Source organism: Eptesicus fuscus, chromosome 7 (assembly GCF_027574615.1).
Source record: "Eptesicus fuscus isolate TK198812 chromosome 7, DD_ASM_mEF_20220401, whole genome shotgun sequence".
In the NCBI taxonomy this organism is placed as follows: Eukaryota; Metazoa; Chordata; class Mammalia; order Chiroptera; family Vespertilionidae; genus Eptesicus; species Eptesicus fuscus.
In genome coordinates this window covers 6,791,853-6,804,039 of record NC_072479.1, presented here as the reverse complement: position 1 = coordinate 6,804,039, position 12,187 = coordinate 6,791,853, and the positions used below count along the sequence as shown (strand labels likewise).

Below are 12,187 nucleotides of genomic sequence, written 5' to 3'. Positions count from 1 at the left end.
ATATAAAAGCTCCCAGAAATCAGGGCCTACATCTCCCTGTTTGCTGCTGGGCCCTGGTGCCTTGTACATAATAATAGTTACTGTGGACAAGAACAGTGCTCAATACCCTATGTGCATTGACTTGTTTAATTCTCATACCACTCCTGTGAGGCAGGTGGGATTCTCATCTGCATTTCACGTAGGAAATCAGGCCCAGAGAAATTAGGAGCTTCCCTGAGGTTGGTCACACTGTTAATAAATTGCAGAGTGGGGAATATTCAAATGTAGACAGTGTGTGTCTAGAGTCTGTTTTTAACTACTAGGTAAGCACATCATACATGTTGGCTGCTTTGTACTGATTGGAGGAAGGATAACCAAAATTTTTAAATGATGGCATATTTTAAATGCAAATTTAGTAGTTTGATAGTTTACTTAAAGTTTGTTTATGTCACCAAAACATTTGACAAATTACAAAGTATACCATATCTGTTTTATTTATTTATTTATTTATTTACTAGACATTATTTTTTATTTTTTTTAAATAAATCTTTATTGTTCAGATTATTACAATTGTTTCTCCTTTTTTCCCCCCATATCTCCCCACCACCCGGTTCCCACCCCCCTCTATCCTTACCTCCCCCCCGCTGTCCTTATCCATAGGTATGATTTTTGTCCAGTCTCTTCCCGTACCCCCTACACAGACACCTCTTTCCCCCTGAGAATTATCAATCCACTCCCATTCTATGCCTCTGATTCTATTATGTTCACCAGTTTATTCTGTTCCTCAGATTTTTAATTCACTTGAGTTTTAGGATCACTTGTTGATAGATATGTATTTGTTGTTCATAATTTTTATCTTTACCTTTTTCTTCTTTTTCCTCTTTTTAAAGAATACCTTTCAGCATTTCATATAATACTAATTTGGTGGTGATGAACTCCTTTAGCTTTTTCTTATCTGTGAAGCTCTTTATCTGCCCTTCAATTCTGAATGATAACTTTGCTGGGTAGAGTAGTCTTGGTTGTAGGTTCTTGCTATTCATCACTTTGAATATTTCTTGCCATTCCCATCTGGCCTGCATAGTTTCTGTTGAGAAATCAGCTGACAGTTGTATGGGTGCTCCCTTGTAGGTAACTAACTGTTTTTCTCTTGCTGCTTGTAAGATTCTCTCTTTTTCTTTTGCCCTTGGCATTTTAATTATGATGTGTCTTGGTGTGGTCCTCTTTGGATTCCTCTTGTTTGGGGTTCTGTGCGCTTTCTGAACTTGTAAGTCTATTTCTTTCACCAGGCAGCGGAAGTTTTCTGTCATTATTTCTTCAAATAGGTTTTCAGTATCTTGCTCTCTCTCTTCTTCTGGCACCCCAAAAATTCGGATATTGGTACGCTTAAAGCCATCCCAGAGGCTCCTTACGCTATCCTCACACTTTTGGATTCTTCTTTCTTTCCGCCTCTCTGGTTGGGTGATTTTTCTTCCTCATATTCCAGATCTTTGGTTTGACTCTTTGGGTACGGTGGTCTACAGTTGAGTGTCTGTATATTCTTTATTTCAGACAGTGTATGCATAATTTCTGACTGGTCCTTTTCCATTTTTTTGGTATGCTCATTAAGTTCCTTGAAGGTCTCTTCAAGTTTCTCAGTGATTTTTAGAAGATTCTTGAGTAACCTTATAAATGTGGTTCTGAACACTGTGTCGTCCATTAGTTTGCTTTCCTCCTCTCTCTTACTCATGACATACTTCAGTGTCTCCGCATTTTGGCTGCCTCCCTGTGTTGATGGAGTGGCTTTGTGTGGTCAGTGACCTATAGTGGCTGGTAGCTCAGCTTCCCCAATCACTCTAGGTGGTTGCTCTTGGTACACCCCTTTGTGGGCTGAGTGGAAAGTCTTGGTGTAGTTAAAAGCCTTGATTGCTGTTGGTACGCTGGGAGGAATTGACCTCCAGGCCAATGGCTGTGAGGACCTGCTGTGTCTATAATGGAAGAATTGCTGTGCTGGAGACACAGTAGGGCTTTGGTGCTCACTGAGTCTGCCTCTTGAATGTGTCCCTTATGAGAGTGGTTGAAATCTGGTGTCATCCACACCGACCACTAGATACCCTAGTGTCTGGATCTCCAATGGGGTGCAGGTCTGAGGCCTCCCAGCAGGAGCTACAGCAAGAGCTACAGTTTTCTCCTCTTTGCTTGGGCGGTTTTGGAGCAGTCTGACTGGAGCTGCAGTTAATTTGGTTGAGCTGCCACAGAACAGGCCATTTATATGTAAAAGCCGCTGTGTGGAGCCTGGGTGGGTTTGTAGAATGTGCGGGGCGGGGTCTCAGGGTGGGGCGGGGTCTCAGGGCGTCACTAGGCTGGGGCGTGGCCAACGGCCATGGCTGCCTTCAGTGGTCTCTGCCTTTCCGCGTTTCCAAGTCCCCATGTCCCGTGCTCCAGAGCAGCAAACCCTGATTGCTGGGCGTACCTCTGCAGAAAAGTCACTCTCACTCTCCGACCGAAGGCCGAGAGTCCAGCTTCTCCCCGTAGGCGTCTGGGTCCCCCACGTGTCCCCAGAAACTGGATTTCAGAGTGATCGGGAGTTTGTCTCCCTTTGGTTTGAAGAAAAGCCGCGCGCCCAGTCGCCCGCCGCCAGCCTGCTTCGCGCGCGCCTCTGTACCTCAGCTCTCCAGTGTTTGCGCTCCCTTCTCTTCTTAGTTGTAAATCTACCACTCAGCCAGCTTTCCCGTGGTTCTGGGTGGTAGACATTTTGTTTTTTAGTTGTATTTTTGAAATTGTTGTGCGAGGTGGCAGTTTAGTTGTTTAACTTTGCCGCCATCTTGGTTCCTCTAGCTACCATACCTGTTTTAATTACAGGCAAAAAAGATCATTATTTATGTAGAAAGCCTGCATCTAAAAAATTTAGACTTTTTTTCTCCTGGAGCTAGAGAAGTAGTTGTAAAGTATATTTGGAAGAATAAACATAGAGAAATATCTGATCCAAGCCCAAAAATAAAATTAAAAGAAAAATAAAGCAGTGAATAGTGGAAGAATAGGCCATATAAAACCTCAAATATTAAAATGGTGTGATATTACCACATTAATAGACAGACTAATAGAACTAAAAAGAATCCAGAGATAGAGCAAAATGTATAGAAACTTAGAATCTTATAATAGTGATCACACTAAAAAGTTTTTTTAAGACTATATAGACATAAGAACTATCTTTCCTAAATCTAAAAAACTACTCCCTAAAATCTTTTCCAATCTTTACCTGATTCATCTTTATTCAGTAAATAGTTTAAAGATAAATTTTAACTTTTAAATAATTATGAATTCTACAAAAATCAGTGCCTGAATTATCTGCCCTAAGAATAAAACAGCTAGCCCTAGCCAGCTTGGCTCAATGGATAGAGCATAGGCCTGTGGACTGAAGGGTCCCGGGTTCGATTCTGGCCCAGGTTTCGGGCTTGATCCCCAGTAGGGGGCGTGCAGGAGGCAGCTGATCAGTGATTCTCTATCATCATTGATGTTTCTATTTCTCTCTCCCTTCCTCTCTGAAATCAATAAAGAAATATATTTTTTAAAAAGAATAAAACAGCTAAAAGAATTATGACAAGATAAATGGAGAAATAAGGGAACAGTAGTAACGTAAAAGCAAAGACCTATAAGAAAATTGAGGGATATTTAAAGACTGTTTAGCAAATACATCAATCCCCTGAAAAAATGGCAGGAATTCCAATAGATGTCCAGGGTAAAAATGCCCCTTTTTTCAAGATGTCTAAACATGAAGTTGAAAGGCTCTACTAGAGGTTTGTTCATCAGGGGACACTCAGGAGGGAACAGTTTTAATGGGATGGGTTTCAGGACACTGAGGAAAAGCAGAAAGGCCTGCACAAGTAGACTATACAGAGGTAGGGTTCATCTGATAGAAAGGAAGGACCCTGGAGTGGGAGTAGGGAAGCCATCTCCTGACATGGAAATGGATGAATATAGCCTACCTAAGGTTTAGGGAGCTTGTGGGAGAATACAGGATGGGAGGTAGGAAAGGTAGGTTAGAGCCACGTATTGGCTGTTCAGGTATGCCATGTCAAGAAATGTTAACTTGATACCATAGGCACTGGGAACCACCCAATCCATGGTTTTTAGATAGAAAGGAATACAATTAGATAGGAGAGCAGAGGGGGGCTCAGTTTCCTCCTCTCTGGCTGATGTGTTATTGCCTGAAAGCTGGTCTCTGTGCTATTGCTGGTTTCCCTGCCTTGTTTCTGTTTCCTACACAGCAGACAGGACTTCTTACATGTCTCGTCGATCGTAGTGGCTTCCTGTTATCATCATGAGAACTCTGTTCTCTTACTTAATATGGCATGTAGGGGCGTCCCTCATGTGACTCCTGCCTTCCTCTTGAGCCTCACTGACCACTGCTCCCTCACTTGTTCCCATGCACTGGCATAGCTCTCCTAGCTTCCATGTCCTGTTGCCTCTGCCTAAAGTATTCTCCCTTCTCATTATTTTTTAAAATATATTTTTATTAATTTCAGAGAGGAAGGGAGGAGGAGAGATAGTAACATCAATGATGAGAGAGAATCATTGATTGGCTGCCTCCTGCACCGCGCCCCCCCCCTCCCCCATGGGGATCAAACCTGCAACACAGACCAGGAATTGAACTGTGACCTCCTGGCCACTGAGCAATGCTGGCCAGGCTCCCATTATTATTTATACCATTCAAGATTTCTATTGCCAAGCACAGTACCTGGCCCAGAGTAGATGAATGGATTAAAGTTCACTTGAGTTTCAGGCCACCCATGAGAACTGTTCCTGACCTTGTTCCTTGAGTTTACCACAGGTTCCCCTTCTCATCCTCTAACTCCTATCCCTACCAGCTTTTCACACTGTCTTAGATCTTGTTGATTGCTTTATTATCTGTCTCCCAGCTCCTATAGTTTGGGAATACCTCAGGAAAAGGATTATCTTTTATATCTATCTCCCAGGTTCTAGCACAGTGCCTTACTGCATATTAGCTTCAATAAATGTTTAAGGGTAATTAGATGGGGGTGGGGTTTGAGGAATCAAAGCAATAATAATGTTGACAAGGGCATAACAGCAATAGAAAGAATAGATTGGTTCTCCTCTTGGTGCTAGGAGAATGAGCTCCCTGGTACTGGAGGAAAAAAAGGCAATCTCAAGTTTTCCCTGGGCAAAGGAGAGAATGACATGCCTTCCCCCAGAACTACTCTGTCCTACCCTCTAGGCCAGTGGTCGGCAAACCGCAGCTCTCGAGCCACATGCAGCTCTTTGGCCCCTTGAGTGTTCTAACTCCACTTCTTCAAAATAGACTCGCCCAGGCCGAAAACCGACTTCTGCGCATGGGCCACGAAGTTTCAATCGCACTGTACGTGCGCACCCGCACGTGATATTTTGTGGAAGAGCCACACTCAAGGGGCCTAAGAGCCACATGTGGCTCATGAGCCCCGGTTTGCCGACCACTGCTCTAGGCTATTTGGATCCCTCCTCATAGATGATTTATCCAATGGACACCAAGAGGCAAAGACCCCACAAGTCCCTGATTATGCGGTGTCCCTTGTAGGGGCCCTTCATTCCCAGGCATTGAGAAAAGAATAATCTTCATATGTCACCATTTACTCTGAAATCTTACATCTTGGTTTCTGTTGTAGAATAAAGACCCCAAGATGGCTCGAGTTGCACTGGAATCTCTGTACAGATTACTTTGGGTTTACATGATTCGAATTAAATGTGAAAGCAACACAGCTACTCAGAGGTAAGGAGCTGGCCTGGGGTAACGGTAATCACATCACTGAGTTCATGGTAGCCACATCACTCAGCCAGTGAGAGGATGTTTTGTTTCATTACTACCTACACTAACCCAATTAGAAGCTGACAGTTCCTGCAAGATCTAAGTCCTTAGTTATTGGCTCAGCAGCCGTGACAGAAACTCCAGCCTCAACTGGACAGCCAAGTTCCATGTCCAGGGATACATTTGTCACATTAAAAAAGAAATGGCTACAATTTCCCAACTGTCTGTAGTTGGAACACTTTTCATAGAGCAATTATGCTAATGGAAAGGGATAAAGTGGTTTGTTTTCTTTTTCTGAATTTTGTCTGATACTAAGATAAGGTGAAACATCTGCTATTTTCCCTTGAAGAACTGGCGCTCAGCCAATCTTGCTTGTTTTCTCTTTTTTCCTTTATCTTTCAGCCGTCTTATAACCATCATCACAACACTTTTCCCCAAAGGGTCCCGTGGTGTGGTACCAAGGGATATGCCTCTGAACATCTTTGTGAAAATCATTCAATTCATTGCCCAGGTAATGGACAAGCTTCTGGCGTGAGCCTTCTAGTTATCTTTAAGTAGCCAGTCTCCTTCTTGGGATGTACTAACAGATGAGGTATCTAAAATATCTTACATGTATTGACTTTTCAGAATGGGTTTATAAGTGTTTTCACACATAGCTAGTGACTTTTGCTTCAAAACAAATTGTGACATGGGAACGTAGAGTGCTTTCAGCATGTGACAAATGAAGGAACAGAGACAGAGTTTAAGTGATTCACCCAAGGTCCCAGAGCATGTTAGTAAAGGTATCTCTTAAACTCATAGTCTCTGGCTTTTTTTTTTCCTTGATTCTCTGCTCTGGATTATGCAAATCAGGAGGAAACAAAAGAGTCTGATGTTTGGAGGAAACCAAAAGAAGATAATTTAGTGAAATTTGATGAGTAAAAAATAATGGTGAAACTTTCATTCTGTGAAAAAGAAGAATGTAATAAGAATATTAGCATTTATCAAACACTCTTTGCTAAGAATAGTTCTAAGTATTTTACATGTATTAAATTACTTAAAAACTGGAACCAATAATATTAAACATAGTTTTTAGTGTTTAATTTACTATTTAGACCTAAGATTTTTGCTTTATAATTCACTTTGTGAGTAAATGGTTTTACTCCAACTTTGTGATTTACAAAGGAATATGAAAAGACAATTATTCCAGCTCAGTCTGTGCCTTGAGCCAGCTCTATACCCCTGAACAAGTCAGAGAACATCTTTTTTCTCAGTTTCTTTATATGTAAAATGTGAATGAAAATGCTTGCCCATTATACCTAGGATGTTGAGTGGATAAAAGGAAATAATAGGTATGAAAATACTGTTGAAACACAATTGACATTGATATAAAGACATAAGTTTAATTGTTACTATCTATAATAATAAAAGGGTAATATGCTAATTAGACCGGACATCCTTCCAGACAAAACTGGGGCCAGAGGGAAGCCAGCCCGGGTCCCAGGTTCCTGCAGGTGGCCAGAGGGAAGCCAGCCCGGGTCCCGGGTGCCAGAGGGAAGCTGGTGCAAGCAGTTGGGGGAAGGAAGACCTACACTTGCACGAATTTTATGCATCAGGCCTCTAGTTTAATATATATCTCTGTGTGATTGGCACAATGAAATGCCTCTGTAATATTTATACTTAGGGAAAGGACATTACTTGCATGGCAGGCAGATGAATGTAACCTTTCTGCATGTAATTATCATGTGACTGAGGATGGGCTTCAATTATTCTGGAATAGGTTTGATAAAATGAGCATGTCATATCTTCACAGCCACTGTCTCAAATTATTATAATCTGGCTTCAACCTTCTCATTTACGTAACCTTGACATACTTATTTGTCGGTTATTCATTTCACTTGTAGAATTATTTGTTGTAATATGAGCCAAAGAATTTGAAATGCTAGAGAATAGAAGAAAATGATAATTTTGCAGTGGCTTTTAACCCTTTGCACTCGCTTGCTTTTTCTCGAGCTGCTACCGATACTAACCGTGTCGAGTCACACTCGACATCCAAGTGCAAAAGGTTAAACAATACATTGTAAACTGAATTTCAAGAAGGTGTCAGCATTTGCAAAACAAGCAGGAAGAGTTGAGCCTGAATATAAGCCCAGAGACTTCAAGTGTTTTTATTTTTCCTTTGTTGTTTTTGGATTATTAGTCATTCTGTGCTTGGGGGAATAATTGCATATCTACACTAATTAAAGGGCAATATGCTAAATTAGACTGGGAGACCTTCCGGACATCCTTCTGGACAAAGCCATGGTGGCGAGGCCAAGGCAGAGGCAGTTAGGGGCGATCAGGCCAGGAGGGGAGGGCAGTTGGGGGCAAGTAGGCTGGCAGGGTGGGGAAGTTGGGGGCAAGCAGGCCGGCCCAGGGAGGGGCAATTGGGGGCGAGCAGGCTGACAGGGGGGGCAGTTGGGGGCAATCAGGCCAGCAGGGGGGACAGTTGGGGGTGATCAGGCTGGCAGGGGGGCAGTTGGGAGCAAGCAGGCTGGTGAGGGGCAGTTGAGGGTGATCAGGCTGGCAGGGGAGGCAGTTAGGGGTGAGCAGGCTGGCGGGGGGGGGCAGTTGGGGGCAATCAGGCCAGCAAGGGGGGCAATTGGGGGCGAGAAGGCCAGCTGGGGGGGCAACTTGGGGGGAGCAGGCTGGTAGGCAGAGTGGTTAGGAGCAATCAGGCAGGTAGGCAGGTGAGCGGTTAGGAGCCAGTGGTCCCGGATTGTGAGAGGAATCCCAGATTGGAGAAGGTGCAGGCCAGGCTAAGGGGCACACCCCCCCCCCCCCCGTGCACGAATTTCGTGCACCAGGCCACTAGTATTACTTATAATTGCACATAATTGCATTATAATGAGAGCATCCCTGTGCATTACACAAAAACAGAAGCAGCTTCACCAAAGATTCAATGGGCATGTTCTTTCTTGGGGAGTCCCCATGATCTGTGACACTGAGCAGGACTTCTACTCTTAGTAGCCACCTGCTTGGTACATATGATGAAAGTAGATATTTCATGTTTAATTTGTATCTTAACAGTTTTTCATTTGTTTTGTTTTCTCTTTTTCACTACAGGAACGTTTAGATTTTGCAATGAAAGAAATCATTTTTGATTTTCTTTGTGTGGGAAAGCCAGCAAAAGCTTTCAGTCTCAATCCAGAGGTATGAGTGATCATTTTCTGTTCCTGTAATAGTGTGGGCATTGATAGAGTCACACCTTTGTAACTCTGGAGAATGGATGAAAGACATCTCCTCTAAAAGTCTTCTGTGTGTTTCTGTCCATGTTATTTGGCTAAATAGTACAAATGATGGCATTTGAGAAGTAAGATTTTAGATGAATAGACTTAGAATGATGAAAGGTTGGTATGCTACCAGATTCTGATCATTTATAATAGAGTACACTATGCCCCCAAAGATAATCTCTCACTACAAGGAGGTTGTTTTATTTTTTAAAGTCAGTGCATTTATTTGTAATTATTTTGATGCAGATTAACTAGTTGAACATTAAGAACTGATAAAGCAGAAAAAATAAATATATCTAATAAAGTACTAAAATCTAGTGAGATTAAATAAATGATGTATGAATATTTGTTTCTGTAGCAGCATCACAACTCAGGGCTAGGCAGTCATGGAAATGAGGGTATAGTGGGCATGATACAGGATGTGGAGCGATGGGCCTGTGAAAATGAAAAGCAAATTCAGCTTTAAACTTTTAAAAACACATTGGCCAATGGAAATATGCCTGACAAGCTGCCTCTGTGCAGCTCTTTTTCTATCAGACTGTAGAAAGAGTACTGGACTGGCAGTCAGCAGAGCTGGATTTGCCACTTGCCATGGGAGCTAACACTTTTACCAGCTATATGACATTTACCTCTCTGCACTTCAGCTCATCCACAAGTACAATGGACAAAATACTTTCTTAGGTCACAGAAGAATTGTGATATTATGATACTACAAACCTGAGAGAAGGGAGGGGAAAAAGGAGGGAGGGAAGAAGTTGCACACCATACAATTCCTTTTAAAAGATTATTCCTGTCATAACTGTGATATTGTCTAGATCCTTCATTCTGTCAGTGAAAAAGGAGATCCAGAGGCTCCAAATAAGCATCTGGTTAGTAGCAAAGGGAGCATAGGTCTCCTAGTGTCTTCATGCTTCTTCCCCCCACACCCTGGATTCTCTTCTTGGTGTAAGGTTGCCACAGACACATATAGGGACAGCCGTAGAAACCCCCAAAGGAGTTTCTTTCTGGTGTCTATTGACATTAAAGGCTTCTGAAATGGCTGCAACCAGGGTTCATGGGCCAATGGGAAGGGGACAAAGCCAGTAAAAATCCATGGCATTTGGATTGGCTTGAGCTCAGGCCACTATTAGTAAAGAGTCTTCTCTTGAAGGAAGGTTCTCAAAAATATTTTTCACCTTTCAAGAGTCATGGCTCTAGCATCTTTAACAATCAGAATTATTGGGTTATTTGTCTAAAAGGAACATGTTGAAAGTCTTTAATCATTATCACCATCTAGAAAATTTACCCTTGGTTCTTCTCTCAAACTTCTTATTCAATCAATGATTAATAAGTTAGCATCTCTGTGCAGAGCATTTGAAATAATATATTTTTTTAACTAAAAGAAAGCTATACTAATAAAAGAATAAGATGCAAATTGACCATACCTTCACAACGCCCACCAGCCAATCAGGAGCAAGTGTGCAAATTAACCCAACAAAGATGGCGAGTTAATTTGCATATGCAGGCACTGAGCAGGACACTTGTGTCGTCACCATGGTGACGACACAGGCATTCCACACTGCTCCAGCCACTCTGGGCCTCTGGGCAGAGTGGGAAGGCAGAAAGGTGGCTCTGGGCCAGAGCGAAAAGGCAGCTGGAGCCGGAGCAAAGGCAATGCCAGCAGCCAGGGAAAGGAAGGCCCATTCTTGCACACATCTTTGTGCATCAGGCCTCTAGTAGGAAATATTTGAGTATCTTCTATTTCTCCTGATTTTATAGTAATACAGAAAAATTTAGTTTGTCAGTAGCTGTAATTAGAATCTCAAAGGCACATCTGTGACCCCACTCAATAAGACATACAAGGATGAGGATAGTCTATGAAGAAGATGCCATACATTTGATGTAGTATGTTGTAGGGCAGTTTCTCAGGAAACAAATCCAGATTGTGTCTTTTTTTTTTAATTCTTTATTGTTTAAAGTATTACATAAGTCTCCTTCCCCCCCCCCTACCCCCATTGACTTCTCCCTGGCGGCTTTCACCTCCCAGCACATGCTTTCACCTCCCAGCACCTGCCTTCACCCGCCTACCATCTGTGTCTATTGGTTATGCTCATATGCATGCATATAAGTCCTTTGGTTGATCTCTTACCCCCCACACCTTCCCCTGCCTTCCCTCTTCAGTTGGACGGTCTGTTCATTGCATCTATGCCTCTGGCTCTATTTTTGCTCATCAGTTTCTGTTGTTCATTATAATCCACAAATGAGTGAGATCATGTGATATTTATCTTGTTCCGACTGGCTTATTTCACTTAGCATAATGATCTCCAGGTCCATCCAGGCTATTGCAAATGGTAAGAGTTCCTTCTTTTTTACCATAGCATAGTATTCCATTGTGTAGATGTACCTCAGTTTTTTAATCCACTCATCTGCTGATGAGCACTTAGGCTGTTTCCAAATCTTAGCTATTGTAAATTGTGCTGCTATGAACATAAGGGTGCATATATCCTTTCTGATTGGTGCTTCTGATTCCTTGGGATATATTCCTAGAAGTGGAATTACTGGGTCAAATGGGGGTTCCATTTTTAATTTTTTAAGGAAACTCCATACTGTTTTCCACAGTGGCTGCATCAGTATGCATTCCCACCAGCAGTGCATGAGGGTTCCTATTTGTTCACATCCTCACCAGCACTTGTCATTGGTTCATTTGTTGATGATAGCCCTTCTGAGAGGTGTGAGATGGTATCTCATTGTTGTTTTGATTTGCATCTCTCAGGTGATTAGTGACTTTGAGCATGTTTTCATATGTCTCTTGGCCTTCTGCATGTCCTCTTTCAAAAAGTGTCTATTTAGGTCCTTTGCCTGTTTTTTAATTGGATTGTTTATCTTCCTTTTGTTAAGTTGTATGGGTTCCCTATAAATTTTGGAGATTAAACCCTTATCCAAGATAACATTGGCAAATATATTCTCCCATGCAGTGGGCTTTCTTATTGTTTTGTTGATGGTTTCCTTTGCTGTGCAGAAGCTTTTTATTTTGATGAAGTCCCATTTGTTTATTTTCTCCTTAGTTTCCATTGACCTAGGAGCTGTATCAGTAAAGATATTGCTATGACAGATGTCAGCTATTTTGCTGCCTATGGCTTCTTCTACGATTTTTATGGTTTCTATCTTATGTTTGAGCCCTTTATCCATTTTGAGTTTAATT

At 42.1% G+C, this 12,187-nt stretch overlaps 1 protein-coding gene across 2 annotated transcripts in view; it reads left to right on the top strand.

The window, feature by feature from the left end:
- The window catches only part of FRY (FRY microtubule binding protein), a 407,062-nt gene that overhangs the window by 132,565 nt on the left and 262,310 nt on the right, over positions 1-12,187 (top strand). For both annotated transcript variants that reach the window (XM_054718725.1, XM_054718726.1), the window contains exons 12-14: positions 5,616-5,719; positions 6,158-6,266; positions 8,840-8,926. In XM_054718725.1, the coding sequence (XP_054574700.1) occupies positions 5,616-5,719; positions 6,158-6,266; positions 8,840-8,926 (300 nt within the window). The remainder of the gene's footprint in view (positions 1-5,615; positions 5,720-6,157; positions 6,267-8,839; positions 8,927-12,187) is intronic.